Source organism: Seriola lalandi, unplaced genomic scaffold (genome assembly GCF_002814215.2).
Source record: "Seriola lalandi dorsalis isolate HSWRI2012SDOR001 ecotype SW California unplaced genomic scaffold, Sedor1 jcf7180002054029, whole genome shotgun sequence".
NCBI classification, from domain to species: Eukaryota; Metazoa; Chordata; class Actinopteri; order Carangiformes; family Carangidae; genus Seriola; species Seriola lalandi.
The window spans coordinates 110,985-134,411 of record NW_019524582.1 but is presented as its reverse complement, the minus strand read 5'-3'; the positions used below and the strand labels follow the sequence as shown (position 1 = coordinate 134,411).

The 23,427-nt window shown below is 40.0% G+C and overlaps 1 protein-coding gene across 2 annotated transcripts in view; it reads left to right on the top strand.

The window, feature by feature from the left end:
* shank3a (SH3 and multiple ankyrin repeat domains 3a) overlaps positions 1-23,427 on the top strand; it is a 170,001-nt gene that overhangs the window by 44,939 nt on the left and 101,635 nt on the right. For both annotated transcript variants that reach the window (XM_087173063.1, XM_023402819.2), the window contains exons 3-4: positions 10,122-10,325; positions 14,821-14,892. In XM_087173063.1, coding sequence (XP_087029189.1) covers positions 10,122-10,325; positions 14,821-14,892 — 276 coding nt within the window. The remainder of the gene's footprint in view (positions 1-10,121; positions 10,326-14,820; positions 14,893-23,427) is intronic.

Sequence of the window (23,427 nt, the reverse complement as noted above, 5' to 3'; positions counted from 1 at the left end):
ATGATTCATTTTCACTATTACCAATCCAGAAGAGAGGTCTCTCTCTCGGAGCCTGTGTGTGAGAAGGGCCTGACCAGCTCTGTCTCACAGGCTGGAGCACTGTGTGACACACACACACACACACACACACACACACACACACACACACATAAAACGTGCTTTTAGTGACAATGGCGGAGAGAACTGAACATACAAAAATGTGAAGTTGGCATGCACCTAGCCCTGTCCCGTCCTGTCTTGTAATACCACTTTGTACCTCAAGAGGCGATAGTTTGTCACTGTAGTGTCCTGTTATCTGTCAATTCAACACGAGAAGATGAAGAAATAGGAACTGCGAGTAGGCTATAAACCTGTGTTGCAGCCATCCTCTCTCTGCAACATGCCTCCACTCTGTCCTCAAACTCAGCTATTGATGCTTCTGCTCTAGCTGCTCTCCCTCTCCCTCGCATTCTTCGACCTCAACTCCTGTCACCGCTACACCTTCCCTGTCTCTTTGACTGGGCTGAAATCATCATCGTCAGTTTAACAATAACCAAAGAAAACGATCTACTAGTTGCATAATCAGATTGCAAGGTGCAACCTGTGTGGAAAATATTAATCCCCAATCCATCCATGCAGGTTTGGCAACATCTCAACAAGGGCCCTATGCTGAGGTTATTAAAGCTAACATTAGCTCAACGTGGAGGTGAGGGTTGAGGCTTGGTTGTGAGTGGCCTCTGAGCCCAGTCCCAGAACATGTAAGAAACATGCTCTCATGTACACCCTGAATGACAGGGTTTGAGTAAAATTGCAGTGTTATATCCCTAAACGACTGGAGTAAGCGGTATTTATATATACTGTTGCTCATAAAGTTGGAATAAAATATTTTTTTACCTCTTTCCATGAAATGATTGTGACAATGTGATTTATTCTTGACAGATAAAGTGTATATCTTCTCAAAACTTTAGTAGTCAATCTCTTCCAAAGTGATTACTGATGCATTTAAGTTGGAATAAACAGAGGATTGTGTCTGAAAACAAAATTATTCCAACTTTATGGGCAACAGTGTATATATTTGAGACAGCAATTTTGTGCCCCTCATCCACCAGATTTCTTCAGTTTATTTGGGAATTTATACTGTCAATTTGCAGTAAGGAAACACAGTGTAACCTTCCAAACTCATCTGTGTTGTTACATAAGTACACAAAATTATAGCCTATTATAGCACTAGCCCTTAATGTCCTTAAATCTTTTAAATTAGGTAGGATTATGTTATACTAGCTTGGAACGCTTTATTTTCTAGCCATCTTCTTTACTGCACCCATGTGCATTTGATTTATTCCTTTCACTATTTGTGGCTGGAGTGAGTTTCAAACTATATGCTATGATTAAGTGAAATGTTTTGTCTTTCTCTCCCAGCTTATAAATAGAATACAAATGCAGTGGGATTAAATCTGTTAAAAAAATCTGTAAGGGGAGGAGTATTTCAACCATTAAGTGTTAGTTATGTTATAACAAATTGGTTTAGTTCTATCCCATGACTTTCAGGTCATTTGTGAAGTAATAAAAACCAATATGGGGCAACCTTACTGTTCAGGCATGAGCTAAATGTGTAAATAGAGTGAAGACTTAAATTAATCATATTTTTACTAAAATGACAATAGGATGACTGGACCAAGTGTCCAAATTTTGTGTGTAGAATTGGCTGTATTGGCCTGAAGATCTAAAAAAAAAAAAAAAGAAGTGAGGTCCCGCTTGAGGAGCAGACATTTATACACTCATAATGAATTCACAACAGACGATGGTGCCTATAAAACAAACATTCCCCTTTTGACTGCAGCACTGACAGACGGAGAGGAGCGGTGATTGACTTGAAAAGATTGGCTCATAACTAGGCTGTGTAAACTGAGGCTTCAGGGAAGTTATGGTGCCAAGTTTAAGATCAGGGTGATCAATGAGGCAGAATCATCGAAATGTCGAGTGAACTAAGGGCACGATGTGACAGAAAGTCATGTTAGAATATGGTTCTCCCAAAAGATTCAAAGATGTAAACAGTCTGACAAAAATCTAGATTCAAGATTATTTTTTATTATTTGGTCAATTCGGATAATCTTTCATTTGTGTGCTTTATGTTTGGGGAATTGACTGTTTTCTGTCTTGCCTAAAACCCATACAGACAATTCAAATATGACAAACGTGACTTTCTCTAAAACAGCCGAAGGCAAAATTCATGTGCAAAGGTCATGTATAGTACACCACAAACAATATTAACAGAAACTATACTCACACAGCACAGATACAAGGTGCAACAGAGATATTTATCCTTTGTCTACAACATCTCCATTGACGAATGGAACCATTAACAATTACTCACTGAGTAAAGTTGTGACAAGTCAAACAGAACCTCTTGTTCATTGATAGTCTGCGCAAAACAAAGCAGCTGTAGATTACACAGTAACTTGACTTTTCTGCAACAACTGGTTTAAAATAGCCAGTATTTAAGAGGTAATAAAGCAGGATAAACTGACAGTTACATGTTAATTAACCGACTGGCTGTTGTGTAAATGAATGTCAGTGAGGAGTTGCGGTCTGAGGAGCAGTAGGCTTGATTGTGCCAGTGTGCTTGCTATGAAGTTAGGCTGGTTAGCCTGACATTGTTTGTGCAGTTATAAACGTTCCAGTACAATGCAGCAATTACCTTTTTGGGCAGACAGCCCTGTGTGGCTTGAACCACACAACATGACAGACTGTAGAATTTTCAGTGGAAATCCAGACAGTGATTTTAAAGGTTTGTTGGTCCAGTTTGGTCTTGAGGGAAATTCAACCATACAGCTTTAGGTGCATGTAATGTCAAGCTACAAACGTCTGCCAGTGTAGTAAGTTTGCGTGATCATATCCATAGACAAATCGTCCTATGGTCACCCGGTGAAATTGCCAGTAGCCGTCATGTTACCCTATGAGCGAGAGAGAAAGAGCGACCAAAGAGTGATAAAGCTCTAATTACAGTACTTAACATTTGCAAGGTAACTTTAAAGGAGGATGGTGTTGGCTCAAAAACTTTCAAAAATCTTTCTAAACAAACCGTGATAATGATTAAAACATTATAAAAGAAAAGAGGCACTCTGCTGTTTTGATTCATTTGGGTATTGACTTGACATGTAACACTGACGTACAACCACACCATTTCCTGTTCATTTGAAATTTTGATTTCGGAAGAGTGGCATTTTTGGGTCCATTACTCTAAAAGTGCTTAGTATTAACTTTTTTTGAATGGCTTGTGGGTGGCCTGGGGTGTCCGGATGTCTCATCTCCAAGAAATCGTTTGAATTTAAACAGACAATCTAACCCAGGGGTCTCCAAACGTTTTGCCTCTGAGAGCTAATTTGACAAGACTAGAAAAGTATATAATTGCAGTCCATTTACCGTTTATGTAGGCCTACACATTCTTTGTACTGTGAGCCACTCAGAAAGGGGTGGTGAGCTGCTGGTAGCTTGTGAGCTATGTGTTGGAGACGCCTGATCTAAGCCTTGTGCTACTGTTGACATTATTATGACAATTTTATACAATGTGTTGTACTGTTGGGATGTTGCAGGTGGTGACTGGGGATGGGGAGTGGCATAGACTATCTGTGTAAAAATAATCCTTAATACTTACAGATTAAGCACTTGTGTGTGCTGAAAAGGAATAATTAAGTCTATCATTTGCTCTGCACTTTCAGAAGTATGGCGAACATAATTATAGTGTAAGATAATGCAGTGGTTGTACAGACTCCTTCTTCTCATTGTGATTCCAGAAGGGTGTTTTGGCAAGAGTCCCTGCCTACAGACCCTGCATACTCACACAGTTGCTTTGACTTATTCCGGCTGTTGACAGTTTGAAGAAAGTCACCAAATTCTTTATATGAATGATCAAGGTTGAAGTCGTTCTGTGCTGCCGGGTGCAACAAATGCACAGAGTCAGGGAGGTGTCAGTGATGTCCTGAGAAGAGGTTATTCAGCCAAAATAAGTGAAAAGACCTGTGTGTAGGGCGTTTAAGAGCTCCATGGGGTAAGTATTGTTACAAAGGAGGGAAGTTAGAGGGTGCAGAGATAACACAGATCTGTGTAATGATATTGGTTGGTATATGTTACTGAATTACATTTATTTAGATTTTTTTTTTTTAATTTAATTTTAATCATTTTGCCCATGTTTGATGTTTGTCCATCTATGTGCCTCTTAAACTTTTAAAAAATAGTGATGAATGTGAAGATGAAGGTGATAAATACCACAGTTGGTGAATTGTAGTTTAACTTAGTCTGACACTGATTTAATATCAGGCTTGAAATATACATGAAGCATTTTGGTTCTGGATGACTTTATACCTTCCTTTGTGCACCACACATTCTTTAACCAGATGAAGTAGCCACATACAGATTACATTACATTTAATAACTAGGTGTTAATTGAGTCTAAGAAAATCTGGCATAAGTGTTGAATCAATCAGGTATAGGTGTGCAGTGTAACTTTTAGAGATGAGAAGGACGTTTTTTATTGATACCAGTGCCATTATGGATTCTGCTTATTGGTTCGATTCTTTATCAAGTCCCTCGACAATTCCTGATCAATTCTCTGTGTGAAAAAAAAGTAGCTGCACACAGGTGTCCAGCATCAACACAACTGTTTTTTGTTTTGAACAGAGCGTAGAAACAGAGTAGGAAAATTACATGTGTGCGGCTCAGGTGGTCAAAAGCTCTACTGTTTAACTGCTGTTTTCATTTAGGTTTTTTTAAGTCAAAGAAAAATCTGCCTCTGTGGCTCGTATTTACTCCAACATATTGGATGTTTACCCTCGGAAACAGATGGTAGGGAAGCAGTAACGCTCTTGTCTAGAGTGTCAAATACATGGCATTCCTTGAATTTAAGCCTGTGTTGTGTAGCAAGAGATTTCAGCATATTTCTGGTGTTTCCACCCTTACTTGAAATGACCATTTTACAGACATTACGACTTGTGCTGATATCATATTTCTTGGTGAAATGAAATCACGGTTTGAACCATTTGTTCCTCTCTGCAGTGATTCCTTCATGTTGCGAGTTTCCAGCAGTGTAGACACATGAGTTAGATGTTGATGTTTCGCAATGGACAGCATCAAAAGGAATTGATAAGCTTGGAGGCATACGATTCTGATGGTTCAGACAATTTGTAATTACAGTCATTGGTTTTAGTATTAACCACCAAAGTAGTCCTTCTATGAAACGGTAATTGAGTTTATGTCCTTAAATGAAGGTTTTACTGCGGATGCTTCATTGATTACCAGAGCTGTGTCAGCACTGTGCAGACAGGTGTGATGAGATGCTGGCAGGAAAGGAGACGTGATGCAGTGGACAGACGGTATACAGTACATGGTTTCTTACGTAAGCCGTGGTGTTTTTATGCGGATCCCAGCAAACTCCATTTATACACAAACGGACAAGGAGACACAGTCAAACAGAGATGAACAAGGACAAGTGATGCACACAGAGTCGAGGACCCACAATTACAAAAAACCCCACATCTTGTGCTGCCACCTTGAGAACTAAAAACAAGGTTAATTCGCACAAAAGATCAACAACAAATATGGCTGATGAGAAAAATGGAAAGTCACCCTTTAAAGTTTTACCATATCCCCAGTTTTAGATGTGTGCTTGAAAATGCTTTGCACATGTGCATTGTGGTGTCACAATGACAGAGAGCTTTCAATTTCTTGTATAATGTATTTGCATTCAAAGATGACGGTGAGAGGCCCCGAGACACATACTACAGAAGATGAAAACAATAAATAAATAAACAACAAGATGATTCGCCAGAATTAACAATCCAAATCGCTTTTCTTTGCTTTAAAAAAGCTCTTTGATGTCCCTCCCTTGTTTTGAGTCATCCCCTATCCTGATAAATAATGAACAGTGCCTAACTCTCTCTGTGTAGCAGTATTTCATTAGAAGCTGGATGAAAAGCCCCATGGTCGGACTGTGTCAAGCTGATATAACAGTAGTGGCCCAAAAATGATATTTTCTGCATATTGACTTTACCCTAAACAAAGAAACTAGTTTGCAGACTTTGTTGATACATTCAAATCTATTTAGGTAAACTGTCAAATAGCTAAGACTTGTAACTGACGTATGTGTGAACCTAGAAGGATTGTTATTATCAGGGGTACATTTATAATATCTCAGCAATAGATGCATGGTGGGCCAAGAGTGTGCATGTTTTCTCTCCAAGTACTCCAACCTCACCAGATTTGACTAAAATAAAACCTAATGGCATCTGACACCTGCCCAAAGAGTATGATTTTAACCAAAATGAAAGCTTTGCAGCAACCATGAATCAAAGTGTTTTTGCCTGCACACCAGCACTCAATTGTTTATCAGACCTTTAGAAATGAAGAGTAGACACAGAGGAGCAAGTGTTCATGGCGTCATGGACTTTTTATTGAGTTCTCTCAAGTTTTTTTTTTTTTTTTTTTGGGGTGGGGGGGGGACAGGAGATGGTTGGCTTGTTTTGTTTTGATTCCTATGCAGTGTGTGCTGTCCTCGCTATAGAAATGCTTCACCTGCTCAGTGATATAACAGTGCCCAGACTCCTAGAGGTAATAAGTTTTGTTCAGTATTAAACAGGAGATGATGTTCACCTCAAGGACATTTTTTTTCTATTATTTTTTTATTTGTCACAGCTTACTCTCCACTGTGGCACTGTATTATTTTTTCTATGTATGTATCACTTTTCACCCTCTGTAATTACTTTGTCACCCTTGAAAGTGACTTTCATAGCTCTGAGCATTTTTGATTGAGTTTAATCTCTCAAGCCCTACACAAGGTTAATAAGATGCAAGGACATTTTGCCATGATTGAGCTTGTTTTATGGGTGTTTGCATGACTCATGTTTTTGAGGTGAACCTTTTAAGGGTTGACCTTCAGCCGTTGTCTTGTGGCAAATGCAGCAAGAAATGAATTCAGGTCAAGGATGGAAACCTTGGTGTTAAAAAGCATATATGTGCCTGATTTTCCATAAACATTAATCTTAAAGATGTAAAATTAAAACACTCAACATGCATGCCCACACTTGCAAAGACACATGTGCAATAGGGAAGACATTTCATTAGGCTATCATAAATTAGTTCTGTGTATGTGTTTCTGTCTGTGAGGGTCTTTTTCTTCCGTCATTGCTGTGTGGCTGTTTGGAGATCTCCCTGTTTAGACAAGACTGTCCCAAGTGGCCTTCTTAATTCTAAACCTTCATTTTCTTCAACCCTCTCTCAGTGCAATAGAAAAGACAACCTCTCAAAGTGAAGATGCAGCTCTTCAGAGCTACATTTGATGTCGGCTTTGTTACACTGAGGGGCAAAACATCTTCAGTGATAGTACATTAGAAAAGTAGCCAGGGGAGAATTGGAGTTTGGAGATGTCGCTGCCCATGGCATCTTCATGCATAAACACAGGTTTAGACCACTGTATCTTTGTGCATTACCCTGAGGATTGCTGTTTTGGTGGATTGATCCTGGAAATAACTGCCACCATCAATGTTAACCAGTAGGCTTTTATATTAAAAACAGTGCAGGCAAAATTGGAAAAGTTGTACTATGTCTGATTATTTGAAAAACAGGCCTATTATCATCAGACGTCTGATGACACTGATGTCCAAAATTGGGGCTCTTCCTGCTCAGAGCACAGGTTTGATCACATCTTAACTGTAGATTGATATTATTTTGACTTGTCAAAATGGTTGGTGTGGATTATGATACTAAAAAATAAGTAGCAACAGTAGAGAGAGTAACTGGGCAGCAGTTGTCTACAGTATATAGTCATGTTGTAGAATTTCCAGTGCAACCGTACCAACTGAGATAGAGGCCTCCCAAAAGAATGATAAGTAATCATAGCATTTATGGTTTCAGTAAATAACACAGATTTTTTTGCAGGCTGGAGGGTGATAAATTTTAGTAATGGCTGAAGTTAATGGCTTCACACATCCATTTTACATCTCACAAGAGTTTCCAGGCTCACCTAGTCCTCTTGACACTGAGTTGTTGCTGTTGGCCCTAATCTGCATGCTTAACTAGATGATAATCTGATAAAAACACACCTTCTTCTGGATGTGTATAATTTTGAAATGTCTTGTGTTTGACTGCAGCTGAAGGGATGCAGGCTTAGTCCTACAGAAAACATCATCTGATCACTTTTAAAACTGAAACTGACATTCATTTAAAAAGTCTTACGAATGATGTATCAGAAGGACGTCAGGGAATGCTGAGTAGAAATAATATTTCTCATTCAGATGAGATACACGTTCTGCATGACGACTGTCTGAGCTCTGTTTAATATAACAGAGGATCCACAGGCTAAGACAGTAGACTGGTCCTTGTGGTGCTGCTCTGGAATGAATTTCCTCCTATTTGACCAACATGACATTCTGTGTGTTTTGGTTTGTTTTACCTAATCAGCTGTTGAGATGAAATGTGGTATAACAAAACTGCAAGGATCATTTATCAGATCCCTTCTGTTTCCTCTGTACTTTGGGAATATATTTCATCAGTTGCCATCACAAAACTGGTTTTCACACGTATCATGCTGATGATGTATAGATACTCATATGAACCCAATTGCTGCAACAAGTTAATTGCACTGCATATCTCCTTAAGTAATGAAGGGACCTGTAGTCATGAAACATTTGACCGTGCAACTCTTGACAAACAGAGCTGAACACCTCTACCATCAAATAAAACCACTCATTTGCTCTCTTACTCTAATATTATGTCCGTCTTAGTGTGTCTAGGTATTATTTTGATAAAGGTTCAAGCCTGGAGTATTAGTATTAAAAATGGATTTGCTCAGTCATGTCTTTTCTGATTATGGACATTTTAAAAGTCTCTTAGTGATACTGTTACTGTATACTGTGATACTGTAAAACATGCTTTTATATGTCGTTGCACGAACAGCTACTGAAATGCTTTTTTTCAGTTTTTGGATGCACTGACTTGTCAGTCAGAGCTGCCTGCATACATCTGGATCTTGGAATATGCATGTGGCTGTTACTGTTGCTGTATTTCTGTGAGAAGTTGTGATTTCTCAACAGTTGTGTCTGAGTGTCAGAAACATAGTGTTGAGGTTCCGAATCAATATTACAGGCAGCAGTGATTGATTTATTACTTGTGGGTTTTGCATACGCACTCTCTCTCTCTCTCTCTCTCTCCTCTCTCTCTCCTCTCTCTCTCTCTCTCTCTCTCTCTCTCTCTCTCTCTCTCTCTCTCTCTCTCTCTCTCTCTCTCTCTGTCTCAGCCACCTGTAGCTCAGGCTCCACAATGTGGTAACTAGAGGGAAGTGCTCTGCCTACCCACAATAACCATAGTCCTTGACACTGGACAGGCAAGAAAACAGCGTAGTAATTTGTTTTAAGTGTTAAATTTAGCATGATATACCCAGTATGTCCCAGTATGTTCATTTAACAGTTAACCAATTTTCATCCCATTTCTTGATATTAGTAATTTATGGAAAATAGAGTACCGCTAAGGTTATATCCTGTAAGGGGATTTCAGTCTGTGTATTACATATCCAGTTATTTATTAGAGCGTAGAAGTTGACCAAGTGGATTCCGTTTCATATTTCTCCACGGGCATCCATACCTTGAACTGATCATTTATGAGTTGGAGACGCAGCTACTGCAACTATTGGTTTAGCTGCTCAGCTTAATTTTCAGAGCATAAATAATGCACACTCACATGTGGACTCAAATTTATGTTGCTGAAATATGTGTGTCAAGAGAGTGTTTCTGTAAGAGCTTTTGCTTATATTATGGTTCTGTTTACTTTAGTATGATAACTACCGCTGGCTCTTAGGATGACCTTTTATGAAAAGTAATGGAAATGCTATTGGACCAATGTGAATTGCTTATAATATGAAAAGGCCTAGCTTCTCCCCTGGGCATGACATTGGAAGTTCAATAAATACCTTTCTGATGAAAGAGACCCTCTTTAATATTCTACTGCTTTTTTTCAGCACCTAAATGTTACATTTATGCAAATCAGTGAAATATCACTCTTCCATCTCTTTGTTTTACTTAACTGAAGTGCAATATGTGATATTTAGAAAAATGACATGTGCTTAACCTTCCCACCGTTTGCTCTTGTGTCCGCAGAAATGTTTGAAATTCAATGTGGATGCTCCTATCTGGCTGTCCAAGCAGCGGATCCTATGTACTCTTAACCAGAGCCTGAAGGATGTACTCAACTATGGCCTATTCCAGCCGGCTTACAATGGCAAGGCTGGCAAATTTCTGGATGAGGAGAGACAGCTAAGGGAATACCCATTCCCATCCATTGCTCCTGTACCTTACCTTGAGGTAAGTATGGATCATGAGTGTGAGCAAGAGAATGTGCAAAAGAGGCAGTATATGCCACTACACCATATATAATCTCCCTGTATCGTCCTCCAAATGATGATTAGAGGGGTGGGAGAAAAATCTATTTACATGAGAATCCTTTTCTTCATCATCATCCATCATCAGATTCCAAAACTCATATTTTACTGTTGTTTATAAAGTTATGTTGACGAAAGAAAAAAGGCAGAACTCAGCCACAAGGGCGTAGCACCTGGATAATGTTAATGTACTGCATACACACACTACACTAGAGTTATCATCTTTGAAATAAGCAAGCGTTTTAGATTTGCCATTTTAATAAATACCCAGCACACCATCACCAACGTTAACAAAAGGTGAGCGCATGCAAGCAAGTCAACTAGCACATACTGATCCAACTTGCAGCCACCGCTGATCAGGTTAAAAAAAAAAGACTCATGTCCCGTTTCATTCTTAAAGACCCACAGCAGTAAAGCGTTGTGCATAATGAATGGTTTCCCTGGTACTAGTGTTACAGCAGAGAGGATGTTATCACTGCTGGAGAAGTTAGCAATGTTAGTATATGGTGATGTATTAGTACATGAAGCATTTTGCAAAAGCTGATGTGCAGTACACCTGTGGCTTTCAGTGGTGGCGAGGCCCCCTTGGATTTTGGGCCCCAGGTTAGTGATGCAGTTTTGTAGAAAGAGTCAACCTTGTTAAATCATCTCAAATGACTATATAACTACAAGGTGAGAATATATGCAGCCACCCCTTAGCTATTTCAGATTGACCTTTATGGTAATTTTATTCATATAAACTAAAGACATCGTGCCTGCTGTCATTTGTAAGTCATTTTTTCATTATCAAAGAGTATCTGCTGTGGTCTTTTTGAAGAGACACACATGCAGGCTCATACAGCATGTGGTTGTGGGTGTGTGCATCACAGCACATGCAGTGTGTTTTTTCTTATCTGATGTGTCAATCAAACCTAGCAGCAATAATACCGCACTCAATGACAATGTGTTGTCTATAACAGCTGTCTTCTCTTGGAGATAATTGTAGTGCTTGTCCATCATGGTTTGTGATCTGAGAGAATCACAGGCGTATACAGATGTGTCACTTTACAGACAATGGTGTGAAGATGTCAGGTGCTTATTCTGACTGGCGGCCGTCTTCATTTTCTCTAGTTTTATGATGTGTCAAGAGATGGAGAGCATAATAAAAATTTATAATAAAGATTTACTTTCCCCATTGAGCCTCAATTTAATGTCAACCCCTGATGTAGTGGAAGATACTGTTATTATTATTTAGTACATTATTACTATATTCCAAGTTTGCTTTGGATATTGTAATACATTCATCTCTTATAGTAAAAAGCCTTTCTCATATTTTTTGGTGGTACAGTTTTGTATATCAACAGTGATGAAGTGTATAAGCATATTGCAAAATCAAGGTAGGCCTCTTCTCTTCTCATCTTATCATTAATATATTTAGATATTATTATTGTTGTTATCTTCTTATCTTATGGGAGCAGATTTCTGGTTTCCTCCAGACATGACAGAGTTCAACACTTCAATCTTGGTTTCATCAAACCACAGAATCCTGTTTCTCAGTCTGTGAGTGCTTTAGCTGCTTTGACAGAGGATAGGCTTCGTCTGACCTCTGTGTCATGGAGTGCTGCAGTGATGGTTGAACTTCTGGAAGTTTCTCCCATCTCCACACACAATCTTTGGAGCTCAGTTAGAGTGACCATCAGGTTCTTGGTCACCTCTTTTACCAGGGCCCTTTGCCCCTGATTGCTCAGTTTGGTCAGGTGGCCAGCTCTAAGAAGAGTCCTGGTTTTTCCAGACTTCATTTAAGAGGTTATGAAGGCTACTGAGCTCCTGGGAACCTTCAACGCAGCAGAATGTTTTTGTAGCCTTTATCTTAGCATAAGGCTGCAACACAACAAGGTGTGCAAAAGTTGAAGGGGTCTGAACACTTTCTCTATGATAAATTATATTCTTATTTATAAGACCTTGGTTACCCTGGCTATGGAGGCTAGATTTAGTTCCATCTTAGACACTACCAGTCAAAATAAAAAATAAACAGTGAACCATTGTCTAACAATGTGAGGTTGTTATGACCTGACGACTTGGAATACAAAAAAAGAAAGAAGACTAGAAGGAGAAAAATTCCTCCACAAAGAATCCTTGTTTAAAACATGCTGTGTATTAAATACCGGAGCTGAAAGCAATGATGGGAGAAAGTGGGTGGTGGGGACAAGAGAGTAAAACCTTCAGTGAAATATGAAAGGTTTTTGTAGCTTTTCAGATTTAAAACAGCTACACCACTTTTTGGGCTGCGCATGTAACCTGATTGGGTTTCAAATGGTATCTACCCAGTGGGAAGTGGTATATGTCATGAGTGAACATGAGTGACCCGCCATTTAAAAGTGGCATAATGCTATGCCTGAAGAACAGCACTAACATATTCCAATTCTTCAGCCATATGCCATCAAAACAACAGTTAAAATGTATACTCTATGCACAAGGAAGCATATCCTACCAGAAAAGTTTCTTTCTTTTGTGAGCTGATTTTTGTTAATATTGAATTTTGTTTACTTGCCACTGTACATCTTCAATCTGAAATGTGCTTGTTTTATCGGTTTCATCTCTGCCGTTTTGGTTGTACCTGAAAAGCTTGGGGACCTGCCATCAGTTTGTGTATGTGTGCATGTGTGTGTGCATGTGAGAGAGAGATAGAGAGAAAGAAAGCACCTTCTACCACTCTGCAGGAGCACTGTGTGTGTGTCATTGATTGACCAGCAGTTATTCCTTGAGGCCTGTGGTGTGTTGAGATGATTGACAGGTTTGGATTAGCAGCTCAAAACGCTCTGTTCTGTCACAGATTTACCCTGTTGGTGAACACTACACATTGGTGGAGAAATAGACGTACACACACACACACACACACACACAGAAGTGAGATATATTGCAAGTCCAGGGCAGTGAAAGTTACACATTTTTAAAGCTATTACAGGCTGTCAGTGTTCAGTGAAACCTGTCTATTAAACAAGCAGCTTGCATCACACCTAGTGAATGATGTGGCTTTGGACAAGTCAGAAAATGGTAAGAGCCCGGAGCTGTAAAAAACAGAAAACAGAAACCAAGACAGATGATATTGCAGTAGTGAAAGCACAAGTAGATCAAGAATTTTGGGGGGTTTTGTTGAGTGAAACTGTGATCTTCATGTAATAAATACTCAGTCTAACATGTATTCAATAAAGCATATTACCTAGTTAGCATAGTTAGAAATGGTACATTTAATCATAACTGGCACAGCAGTGGAGTGGTGGAGAGGAGAAAGAGATCGTCTTGACCTGCAAATTATTAAGGATAGACATGTTCTAGTGTTATATTTATGAATTACGTGTATAAATCTGATTAGAGTGTGATGGATAATATTTAGTAAGATTTGTCCCTATCTGTTATTTATGGTTTTAGTAATTTTTTTTTTGTCGTCGTTAATTAAACTAATATGGTCCGAAATCAGAAGGCTTATCACAGTTGCTATATTCTTTGTGGGAGAATTTACTTCTATCAAAACAGGATTTATACTGAACCAAAATGTTGTCTAAAACTATTGGAACACCATCTGTTCCTGGAACTTTTCGACGGAAAATTCTTAATTGTTAATAGCAAAGTCATTTCTGTACATACGGTCATTATTGACTCCCTCCTCTACCTAGGCGTGCAAAGCAATGGCTAGATTATGCTCACATATACACTATGCACTCTCATGTCTGTCAATGTCAATAGCACTTCACTCATACAGTCTCCCATATTTTATTTTGAAAAATAAACTTAATAAACACATATTTCACAGTTAACAGAGAACTTACCATGAGTAATTTAAGACACTATGGTCTTATGGACAGTCAAAACAGCAAATAAACAATGAGGAAAAAGAGAGAGGGAATGAGAGAATGGAACGACAAGAGTTAGAAGCCCCTCATCTGTCTACTCCGGTCAGATTGTCCACCTTATAATACCATGTAAAAATCCCCCCACCCTCTCATCCAGCCAGCCCCTCCTCAGCTGTTTCCTGTCCATTTCTTTTATACTATTAATGCCCTTTCCACACCAAGGCAAACAAGGGGAAAGGAAACAGCACCAAGGAGCATGTAGGTAGATTTTCAAAGAAGATGTAATATGTGGAAAAGATGACAAGCAGAAACAATGGAAAAAGATGACAGCTGTAGATGTGGAGATATTCAGTTCCCTAATGTCATTGCTTGGTTATTAAATGAGTCAAGTTGCTGTTTCTGTCTCTCCGCTCTGTGTTGTTTTCTCTCTCATAGGAGACAATATTTTATTTAAAAATGATTTGATATAGTTGATACTGTGTGACTTTGATAATTAACACTGTTGTCTAGTGATCAAGACACAAACAAAACGAAAGGAAAAATAACTAAACTGCCTTGCCGCTGATGTTTGTTCTTGTTGTGTTTCAGTTCCGCTATAAAAGACGTGTCTACACACAAACTCACCTGGATGAAAAGCAGCTGTCTAAGCTCCACACAAAGGTAGGACCAAACACCTGTGCCCTCTGTCATCCTGACATCTGAAGAGCTTTTTCTTTGTGCAACCTTCTAAACTGAGTGAATGACACATATGAAATATATTATATATAACTTTATTAACTTATTCATTGTTATTTGATTCACCCATGTGTAATTGAAAGTACCATGCAGAGCCCTAAGAGCCGCTATTAGTATTAACAGGAGGAGATTTAAGTCGTATTGGTTTCACTTATTTCCTGTCATGTCACCCAATCCTATTTTTTTTTACCAATCTTGCATATTTGCTTCTGCCAAAAGACTCATCAGGTAGAAATGTATGTTTCTTCCTTGTTGGCCTAATATGTAAAATCAGTCTGTTATGGGGGATAGGCAGGGTTATAGGCAGCACAAAAAGGCAGTCCAAACTGGTCCACAGAATCAAAGAACTAATGCTGGCAGATGGTGGCGAAGGGCAGGCAGGTGGTCACAAACACAGATACAGAGAAGCAGAAGAAGACAAATACTGGCACTCTGTGTCCCAATTCAGGGGCCGCATCCTTTGGAGGACGTTGTCTGAGAAGACATTGCCTTCGTAGCTGTCACAGACTGTGAAGACCAAACCGAAATGAGACGGTCTGACCTACGGAGGATTTCCGCTTTGCAGCAGCTGTGCCCACTCTTACTGTGGCGTCACAATGTTCTACTCCTGTCTTCTAGCGACATCTACAACAACTTGAAGTTTTTTAACAGTTGTACTGTTAGCTGTTCAGCTGAGCTGAAACCCAATACTTAAATTTAAAGGTGTAATCCTTGCGGTGCCTCAGTGGCTCAGCTGGTAGAGCGCATACCATTTGGGCTTAGTCCTTATTGCAGTGGCCCGGGTTCGAGTCTTGCCTGTGGCTCTTTGGTGCATGTCATTCCCCTCCTCTCTCTCTATCTCCCTCACTGTGACTATAATAAAAAAAAATAACTTCAGTATAATCCTCGAGCTCTCTGTCGCCATTGTTTGCGGCCATATTATTTTGATTACCGGCGCACAGATTCACAGTGAATCTTGAGATAGGTTGGGCCACAAGGAATCCACCCCGTAGTTACCCAGGAAAAGAATGCCGCATTTGAGAAAGCCTTCGAAATGGGACAGCCTAGCGCTGCTGAGACACAGTCTGTCTTTGAATGCAGCCTCTGAAGGATGCAACCCCTGAATTGGGACACAGCTTCAGGCTACTGAGCAGCCTAGACAATCCGGCAGTGTGTGTTGGCTGCTGTATACACTATGACTAATGAAGTAATGGGGAACCGGTGTGTGAGCAGGTGACTAATCAAAGCACAAACTCAGTGGGGACGACTGGTGGACAGGTGTAGAATGGCAGCTCTGAAGTACCAGGAGATGTCAGTAAGTAGATGCAGATGTGTAGGTGTGTTTCGGTCTGCACGTTTGTGTGTATGTGTGTGTGCATATGTGGGTGTAATGAGTGGAACAGACAGCAGAGAGAATTGAATGCATTTGCATCAAACTCTATCAGACGGTAGGAGATATACACAGGGGAAAATTAACAGTGTCAATTGTGTGTTTTTTGTGTTAGCGAGAGAGAGAACAGTAGGGAGGTGCTGCTGGGTACAAATCATAGAACGGCAGTTTTGATTATTTATGCATCCGACAGTTGTTTTCACCTTTATCATTCTGCCTCCGTGCCGGCGACAGCCAGGGCCAGAGGCGTTTTGCTTTTGGGTTGTCTGTCCCGTCCATGTCCCATTCTCGTGAACGCCTTTAGGGTATTTCTTCATATTCGGCACAAACATTCACTTGGACTTAAAGAATTTTTGTGGTCAAAGGTCAAGGTCACTGTGACCTCACAGAACACATTTTTCACCATAACTCATAAATTCATACGCAATTTAAGAAAAAATCCCTCATAGGATAAAATGAAGTGATGAAATTTTCAAATATCTCCAAATGGTCGACGGTCAACTTCACTGGGACATCATAACGTTCTGCAGAAACACTTCTGACCATTAATTAATTCTGTAACTAAGGAACGGGGAGATTGTAACTATATTTCCTGCAGCTTGGCATTTGTTTATGCAGGAATGTGGCATCTAACAGGGCCTTTGTTCCTTGTGAGAGACTTTTCCACATTTACAGTAGTTGAACACTTGGAAAGTACAGGCCAAAATGGCCTCCTAAGATTTCTTCTGAGTTTTTGGGGATCCGTGGCTGCTCAAGGACTTCAACAGAGGGAAAGTGTCAATGTGCAGGACATTTATAATGTCACTGAAAATGGTTTCCTAGAAAAATTGGGAACTTTGAGCTCATTGTAGGGTTTTCTGCTATTTTGTCCATCTGCTGTATATTAATGGGCAGTGAGTGTTTTCTGCTGTGTACCTCTACTGAGAGTGTCAAGGAGAAAGAAAGTGAGAAATAGTGAATGAAAGAGAGATGCAGAAAAGCAGTCATAAGAAGGATGAGTCACGCTCTCAAATATTGCCTCTTTTCTAACTAGTGTGGCATGAGGAACTGCTGTCTGCTGTGTGACATCGCTATGGCAAAGTATATGAGTGGTACTCAACCAATTCTCAGCCAAGATCAGTTCCTGCTCAGCTGCAATTTAGGTTGTAATTTCGCAAAATAAATCACCGCTAAAGAGAGAATTTGTTGTGATTGGTCTGCCTTGCAGGTCGGTAGAAAGGAAACTTGTAAAATTCTCAAATGCGTAAAAAAGAGTGTGATTCTCCCAGCCACTAACATTATCTCACTGAGTGGAGACCTGAATGTGTGAATTTGTTAGATATGATATGTCTTTTATTTCTTTTTAGCAATGTGTAATCCAGAACAGCTGTGTTATTGGAGAGAGTGATGGTGGTAATTGGCTCAAGGAGCAGTCATAGTAGATTTTTGTTTTCCTGATTCTTGTTACTGATGTGTATGTGTCTGAACACCGAGACAGTCATTATAAGATATTGTGGACAATATCCAGGTTTTTATAAAATGTTGGTGTTTAGATGTGTATAAAATATTTTGGACAGGTCTAAATTATGCGTGATTGGAAAGGTCTAATTGCAATGACTATACAATCTGGCTGTAATAAGCTATTACAGCCACTGCTTCCTTTGTAAGATTAATGTAGGAGGAATGCAGCTCATGACCCTGTTCAGTTCCACAGCTACATCAAGGTTAGATAGTGGTTGGAACATGTATGCTATATGTGGAGATGTATGAAAATTTCCATCTGTATAATACTTTTTGAACTCTGACTTTAGGTAAAAAGTATATGAATTTTTCATAGCGGTGGTTGTAGTATTCTAATTATTCAGTCATGAATGTTAAAGGCCTTTAACAGGTCTGTCTAGGCGGTGGCAATAAAAACCAGATATTCTCTTGTGCTTGCATTGGCGAAGATTAGCATTAAGCAAGTGATGTTCCAAAGTAATGGGTCATTGACATTTCGCTCTCTCTTTTCTGAATGGTAAATTTGCTTTTGTTGCATAATGATGTCCAGGGGTGCAGAGGGAAATCCTGTTATTGGTGACTCTTGCTGCCCTGGCACTCCCGATTATCACAATTTATTGTGCTGCCCTGCTAGGGAGAGGTCAAGCATTAACCTACTTTGCTAGTATGGAGCTCATTAGCCGCAGGCTAGAGTTTAAAATGAGGTCATAATTGATAGGATTTTCCCATTCTTTTTTTTCCCTCTTCACTTGACCCAATCAGACCTTCTCACCCCAAAACTGTCCCGGATAACCACACTGGATGGCAGAATAGAAAATTTACATAGTACACTTTCACGGAAAAAAAGTTCAGCCATGCGATAGACAAAGCTGCAGAATGGGCAGCTTTCTTGCAGTGTGACAAAAGGCTTCTAGTGATAGAAACTGTCCAATCCCTTGAATTAGTAGTCCTGCAGGACTCAAACTCACTCTTTGACCGTTAAACATCTAAAACTTGATTAAACCCTTACATTTTCCCATAGGAGAGACAAACTTTCTTCTTGGTATTACAATATCACAGTTATACTTCTTAATCCAACACACTACTGTCCCACACACCTTTTAAGGAACTCAGATCACAGGCAGTTTAAAAATGATGGGATAATGTTTAGAAAACGATATTTAGAAAGTAAGCATGCGAGATTGGATGGTGGGATGGATGGATAGAAGGATAGAAATGTAGGTATTACTGTACATATAATTATGAAAGGAAGCCCTAGGCATAGAGATGGCTAGGGAGGGGGTTAGTTGGAGGAAACTAGAATAGAGGTATATATATATAGTGGTGGAGAGCATTTAGTAACGCACTATTTGGTAATGTGGTCACGGATTCCACAAAGCACACTACCAGAATGAGGGCATTTTATATGTGCTAATATAATGAACCAGTTGAGGAATTGCACGCTATATCAAAATATACAATGTGCTTGCTCTTTGTATGAAAGTGATTGGTCTTGTCTATGATTCACAAGCTAAACCAATGCATCACGTTATGCCACATTTTTGTTAGTGTGCATGTGTGGGAAAGCATAATTCACAAAAGGCTCCCCCGTAAAACGTATTGCAGAGTAATGCTATTCCTCCTACACTGAAGCTTTGTATTGTTGTTAGCAGCTTATTGTATTTATGAATGAGAAATCCTGCATTATTTTCAGTTTACAATGAAACTACACAGAGGATGTAGTTCATGGTAGGTGTGATATTGTCCTGAGATGCCAGATCCCACAGAAAGCATTCGTACAGTGCCTAAACCCCCCTATCACTGCAGCGTTATTGCCGCTGCAGCCAACATTAAATTAAATGTGCAATTTCTGCATAATACACACGCACAGAAACATGCACACACATACACACACACGCTGCATGGCACAGGATGAGAGGATATTTCCAATGGGGAATCCCTCACGCACAAAGCTCCCCTTATGGATAATCCCCTAAACGGAAGAGAAATGTTGTACTTTGAAAAAAGAAGAGACATATCTGGGTAGAACAAGAACACACACACACACACACACACACACACACACACACACACACACACACACACACACACACTCAAACAAACACAGACATGGAACTTGGGATTTAAAAAAATAAAAAATAAAAAATCCGAGATGTAGAGGGGGCTCAGCTGAAATTGATTGTGCTGTTTCCAATTTGAGACACTGTATGTGTCTGTGTTTTTAGTTTTGTGTTTGTACCTCGTGCATGCACATGTGTACAGTCATGGGGCTATTTACAAGCAATTTGTGGATTTAAACGTAACAATATCTTCAAGAACACTAACATACAAGATCATGACCATTAGTCAATAGACATAAAGCACCAACTGTGATGTAACACTTGGTTTAGCACATTGCTGTAATAACAGAGATTACGCCAGCTCCCTACGCTATCTATTAGGGATTTCCACCCTTCCCATTCTTTGCTTTATCTCCTCTCACTTTGGATATCCATATCTTATTCTATCTATATTATCTATCTTTGCTTCTACATCTGTCCCACACTACCTCTCTTTCAGTTTTCCCGTCCTCTGTCTTAAAGTTTTTTTCTCCTCCCTCTATTTTCCCTCCCTCTTCTCTCTCTCTCTCTCACTCTCTCTCCCTCTCCCCACCCTCCCTCCGTTCTCGCCAGCATCCTGCAAAATCACCCCTTACCATCTCTCCGTCTGTGTGTGCATGCACAGGAGTCAATGTGTGCGCCTGTGCTCGGGTGAGTGTTAGTATGAGTGGCCATGTGACTCTGCATGTGCTACTTTGACAGGAGCAGATAGCGAAGGAGAGAGAGAACAAAAGGAGAGGAGACGAGGAGGAGGGGGACTGTGTATGGCCATGTGGAGGATGTTTTGGAATTGGGATTTTAGCTGACCCACGGGAGTGCGTGTGTGACAGGGAGTGCGTCCGTGTGTGTGTGTGTGTTTGTGTGTGTGTATAAGATGGGCTCCGCTCTGGGCAGAAGACAAGCAGCCGAGAAAAGGGAAAGAAAAACTAAAGAAGCCAGGAAGGCCAGACTCAATAGTAAGGTACCCCAATTGCTCTCATCATCTTTTTAATTTGATTTTACCATTATCCCTGGTGTAAATGCATCTTTTTGTTCCTCTCTCTCTCTCTGTTTTTTAATCTTCCTACTCCCAGTTATTCACAAACACTCCCCAACCCATCCCTGTCTACCTGTCTATCCTCTATTGCTCTCTCCCTCTTTCTCTCTCTGGCTTTCGTTCTGTTGTTATGCTCTGCTGCATGTTGGCTGTGTGAAGAGCTGGTGCAGTCTTGTCTGAAACCCTGACAGAATGCTAATGTTTTTCTCTGCACTGGTTCAGTTACTAACAGTGGGCTTGGATCAGTGTGTCTGTTTGTGTGTGTATGTGCGTGTGCACTTGATATGTCAGAGGATGTGTTGATGTTTGTGTCAAACTGTGGCAAGTGTTAGTGGTTGTGTTTTCCTTTTAGATCTCCGAGTAAGCAAAGGAAAACAATTTTTGGGTGTGCATGTCTCTTTATGTTGCAAACATTCATGTATGCAAGCGTGTGTGGGCGCACGCGTGTATGAAAATGTGTTTATGCATGCACATGACAATGTGTGCCTAATGTTCTGCCAATGGGTCTCTCCAGGACAGAACTTGCCTTGTGGTCTTTACTCTCTGTTATCACAATGCTCTGCTTGTCTCACATTGCTGTCATAACCTGCTATTTATGCTCTCTGATGGAGATGGCTTCACTGCGTGTGCGTTTGTGACAGAGAGACACAAAGCTGCAAAGACAGCGCACAGTATCGGCCGGGGCACAGTGGGTAAACTTGTTAAGCTAAGTAACTACCACATACAGTATCTTCTGTGAACCTCCCTGGAGAGTCTCAGAGCTGGCAGTCTTAGTCGGTGAGGGCTCAGCAGCTGGCAGCTGTCAACAGGACGCCCCGCGGGCGACGTGACCTGAGCTACCGCACAACTCGGCAGCCAGACCCACATAAACATATTCCAACTGTTCATTAGGTCAATTATTGATTCAGTATCTATGGAATTGATGTTGTATGAAAACCCACTGTTTGGAGTATAGCACCATGTCCTACTTATAAATTCAGCTATTGTGAGTAACAGCCATTAAAACTACACAGTGTGATTGGTGTTATTTTGTTGTGGGTGACAGTCTTATTTAACATTTCAGATGCCTAATTACCCGCAGTGTCTTCTGTATGCTGCTGCTGCACATGTGTTCTTTGAGAAATTGAATCATTATAATCTAAGTTGTTACACTTTCACCACAACTCTTAAATTTTCCCCTTAAACTGAGTAGTTTGTGATGTATTTGTGCATGAGAGAGAGAGAGAGTGACTGCGATTAGCACGATGAGAAAGAATGAATTGATTCTGTTTTGTTCAGTATGCTCTGAAACCAGGCCATGTAGAAACTATAGCTCCAGGACATTCATAATACACCCCAGTAAGCTCTGTGCTGGTCTCTGCTTTTAGGTACTGCTGATGTTAATTCTTTTGGGATCTGTTTTTGTGATTCAAGTTAAGTACTAAGTAATCTCAGGAGAAAATACGGAGGAATACATTGTTCACACCCCCTTTACTTTCAACTTTAAATCAGTTTATTTTGTGTTTTGCATTTGAGCAGTTTGATGACAAAAACAGTCAGAAAGTTTCACTTAAGTCTTGCATTGACATGTCCAAATGGGTGACATCCAGAAATTAGCTGGAATCAGATAAAGTTAAAGAAAACATATTTGATTAAAACATAGTGTTCTAATCTTAGAAGAGCCATAACAGGCTACTGCAAAAGGAAATGGTTTAGTGACAATAGACAACAAGACAAGAAGAAGTTGGTTAAATCATGCAATTTCCCTGTTTGGGGAACGGCTTTCAGCCGTCGCTCTCTGACATCTACAACTCTGTGTATCATGCCTCATACTGTACAGACATTTCTATGGTAGATGACAGCCATGCACATCACAGCCCCACATGTACACTTCGGAAAATATATCTTATTTTTTTCCTGTTTGCAGATAATGTAAACCCAACAAAATGCTTCACCAAGCTTCACTTTCTATCTGCAAAAATTGTATCCGTCTGTTTTTTTCTGTTTATGTGTGTGGTAGGGACATTGTAGACACTGCTGATTTCATCCACCCATCCATTTAAGTGAAGTGGAACTGGATTTGCTGTTTGGGCTTGATGATGTTACGCCTCATTGCCCGAGTTCATTTCACAATAAGAAAATAAAATATGGTATAGCTCGTGCTCCATACTGTACAGCTTCCCACTAGCATGAGACTCCATCATTCTAGGTCAGGCAGTATGAATAGATAACTGCAGAATAGGATGCTAGAGGCATAAAGTACAATAGAGTTCTAATAATCATCTGGCTGAATAAAAATACTACCCACATACCCCCTGTCTCAGCCTGCAGCCTACTGGCTGTCCTATTCTGTTCTCTCTCTGTGGCCTGCAGGTCAGTTTGCAGCCAAGGCTCAAATGTAGGGGAGGATAGTTTTTGCTATATTTTCAGTTGTATTTGACATTCATTTTATTAGACTGAGCTCCAGTTTACCTCCAGTCTGTTTAGTTGTGTTTCAT